The following is a 3,511-nucleotide window of genomic DNA, read 5'->3' on the forward strand; positions in this document are numbered from 1 at the left end:
TAATTATGAGATACAGGAGGATGAGATCTTCCTTAGTCACACTTGCCAGTGTGACGCTTTTGTGTCACGCTATGATCATATGTAGTTTTGTCATTGCTTCTACAACAGGAATAATTTTTGACTGTGGTTGTTTTCTGTTTGTTTTCTGAAATGCCTTGAAAAGCTTTTGCTCCTTCCATGTGGGTGCCAGGCTAGGATCACAAAGCAGGCAGATTCTTTCTACCATATGATAGAAAATATTGCACAACAAGGGCAGATCCTAGCAGCTGTTCCTCCTCACCCCTGATGCCTGGTATAGACATGCTTAAATCAGACTGGCTTCAAAAATGAACATCTAACAAGCTGAAGATTTGTTGGCTGATGCTTTATAAAAACACTGTCAAATTCTGGTATATTATAAAATCATAAGCATTATAAAAATCTGTTACAAAAGTCTGACTAATCAGCTCCCCATTTTCAATGGCAGCAGTTAGTCAGATGTTAGAAATGGAATTTGTCCAAGGATCAGAGTGTAGGCTTGAGGCCATGGAAGGTGCAAGTTCACTCCTGTGTTGTCAGATTTGCTCAAAGCTCCTGAGTCCGCCCATGCAGCTGTATGAGGATAATCAGATGTGCTCAACATACTATTCAAATTCTGCCCTCTTTTAAAAACATGGAATTACACAAACCAAATTCCTTTATTCATGCTGGTGGCCCAGCTTTGCCACCCCACTGCTACTTTTCTGAGCATGTCCCTAGTTTAAAGCAGACTAAGTAAAAAGGATAGCTCCAAGATGGTTTATGGGGAAACTGCTCTAAGCACTCATGTCTCCATGTGGTGCTTCGCAGGTTTTTAGAGTATTGAAACACATGTATATTTATGTTTTTTACCCATAGAGATGGATGCAGGTTTGGTCATTGTTGCTGTTGATTTTAGAGTACCTGTTCATATTCTTAAATTTTGTGTGAGCACTTTAAGAATGGAAATGTTTATCACAAAAGTACCAACAAAAGTAGCATAAACTCTCCATTTTGCTCACCACTGAATTAGTTACGGCTAACCCACTGTTTCATGTTTTATTTGTAATGTGCACACTAACAACAATTGATCATTAGTTTCTTTAACTCTTCCCACTCACTGTAATGTCTCACAGAATGTCCTCCTTGATATGATCCTTTGGAAGGTTGTGTTCAATCGAGACAAACAAGGAGAATCTCGCCTCACCATACCCCAGCCGCCTCAGGTTGGAGACGAGTATTTTGCTGTCCTCATTTGAGTGCATGTGGATTAATTTGGTTTTGTCTCTTATCTATAAGTCTGTTGCCTTATCTTTAGCTTAAGTCTGCTTAAATTAGATTTCTATAATTGGAATATTAAAAGCAAAGGCTTCTGGGTTTATATTTTTTCTGTATTGACACTTAAAGAGTTTAGTGTGTGTGCAAGAACTGTGAAACAAACCTGGAGTATTGCTTTAAGACTTTTCTCACTTCATCTTTAGTTTCCACATTAGCAAATTTTTTTGGTGTCACAAGTTAGTATACTAGGACTGGGAACATCTTGATTTGCTTAGAAGCAATTAAAATAAATTAATTTGGTTTAGAGTTCTGGGTCCTTGTCTGAGAGCAGTAATTTTCAGCGTGTATAAATGAAACAAAACAGGATGGCAAATTAAAATACACTATTACTGCTTCAGATGGTTTAGGACACTGAAAGGTTTTTCAGGTGACCATGAATTTTGGTCTGGTCTGCCCCTCTGCTGTTAATACATGAAGGAAATCTATGTGAATCCCATAAAAAACAGCTTTACTTTAAGCCTGTTGCCTTATTACTTTTGGCCGATTATACATTTGTACTTGCTAGAATTATAGTGGTTTATTTCTCAGCACTGAATTTTATTAAATATATTCACTTCAGATGTACATTTGTCCTTTTGAGGCTGTTGTAGAAGAAAATGTTTTGTGATCACTGAAGAATGGAAACTGTGCTGAAGGCTCACATTTGCTTCAGTTCACCAATTGATAGATATTTTTAGAGCATGATGAAAACTATAGAATATATTACCATTAAAATGTCAGCCCTGCAGACTATAGGTGCTCTCTGAGACTTGAGAGGGATTCAGTCTCAAGAATGAGGAATGGTGTTTCTCCTCACCAGCTAATTAAATTACATGCATTTAAGACTGGGAGATGAAACATAGGAAGGAAGTCTTAAGTTTAATAATTTATGTCCTTTTTAATAACTATTAATACCTGCAGTATTTAGATTTCACCAGCAAGTTAAATTCTGCTACTTTTGTCTGACTGGCTGCCTTCAGTTTAACAATTCATGATTTAAAAATTGTTTTGGGATTTTAGGAATTTGCTTTTTCTAGACCAGGCTTTTATTCTCCAACAGTAAAATAATTTATTGTTCCCTGTTCTATCTGTAATTATTGAAATTATTTCAGAATATGCATAAAAACTGTTGGTGGTCTTAGATGTTATGATAATGTGAAATACTTGGTTTTTTCGTAATGTTTTTTGAATGTCATTACTACCATAGTATAGAAGACACAACAGAAGAGTTTCTGTACCACAGGTCCAATCCAATGTGATAATGAAATAGTAAATTAAAGACTGAAATAAGTTTTTCTTCTAGTTATTTACTGTATTGTTACTGACTTTTGTTTTTGTTATGGTAATCCAGTTTTCAAATTTGTTCACTTCTGCAGGAGGCTGGGGACCGCTGTGGAGTCTGTTTCCTTTCTTCCCTGTTTGGCTGTAGAGAGAAGACACCAAAAGCCAAGTATATGCACCTAGCTCAGGAACTGCTGGTTGATCCAGAATGGCCACCAAAACCCAGGACAACAACAGAAGCAAAAGTACCATCCCAAGAAAATGGTTCATATCAAATCATCACTGTAACGTAGCAGTGGATCCTGGTGGCATGTATCTTAGTAGTATTCAGAAGAATGTAATTTTAAGGCTTTATTTGAAACTGCAGTGTGCTAAATGTCAAATTCTAATGCAGATATTTCCAACTGTTTTGTCTCTCTGAATACAAAATTCAGAGCCAGGTGTCCTATGGCTATACATTTTAAAAATGTAAGTTACCTTAGGCAGAACAAAAATGATTGTGTTTCCTTCCACCTTCTTTCAGATTTCATTGTTCCTAAACAAGATGCTTTTGAAGGTTTAAACTGCAGGGCAGTTAAAACAGGTTCACATTATTTGCCTGGAGTATTTTAATAGTTGTTCTAACCTGCTTATCTGGGCATGTGTTCATGTAAACCCTATGATGTGATGGTTTCATGGCTGTACTAGAGGTGCATAATAACCTTGTCATGGTTTGGGGTTTTTTTTGTCTGTCTTTTTGGTTGATTGGGGTTATTTTGTTTGTTTAGTTGGTTTTTATTTGACTGATGAAAAGTTTTGTACCTCAGAACGGTTCTAAAGTTTGTGTGTATACCTTCTAAGTTTGTCCCTATTAGTAAGGAGTGTTTCCAGGTGTAATGTTTGGGTTCTAAGTTTAATTTTTTAATCTGCCACAGCA

At 36.5% G+C, this 3,511-nt stretch overlaps 1 protein-coding gene across 2 annotated transcripts in view; it reads left to right on the forward strand.

The window, feature by feature from the left end:
- The window catches only part of ATP13A3 (ATPase 13A3), a 51,035-nt gene extending 47,534 nt beyond the window's left edge, over nucleotides 1–3,501 (forward strand). For both annotated transcript variants that reach the window (XM_031055474.1, XM_031055475.1), the window contains exons 32-33: nucleotides 1,134–1,223; nucleotides 2,691–3,501. In XM_031055474.1, coding sequence (XP_030911334.1) covers nucleotides 1,134–1,223; nucleotides 2,691–2,888 — 288 coding nt within the window. In that variant the 3' untranslated portion in view covers nucleotides 2,889–3,501. The remainder of the gene's footprint in view (nucleotides 1–1,133; nucleotides 1,224–2,690) is intronic.
- The last annotated feature ends 10 nt before the right edge of the window (nucleotides 3,502–3,511 follow it).

The sequence above is a fragment of the Geospiza fortis genome, unplaced genomic scaffold (genome assembly GCF_000277835.1).
Source record: "Geospiza fortis unplaced genomic scaffold, GeoFor_1.0 scaffold172, whole genome shotgun sequence".
NCBI classification, from domain to species: domain Eukaryota; kingdom Metazoa; phylum Chordata; class Aves; order Passeriformes; family Thraupidae; genus Geospiza; species Geospiza fortis.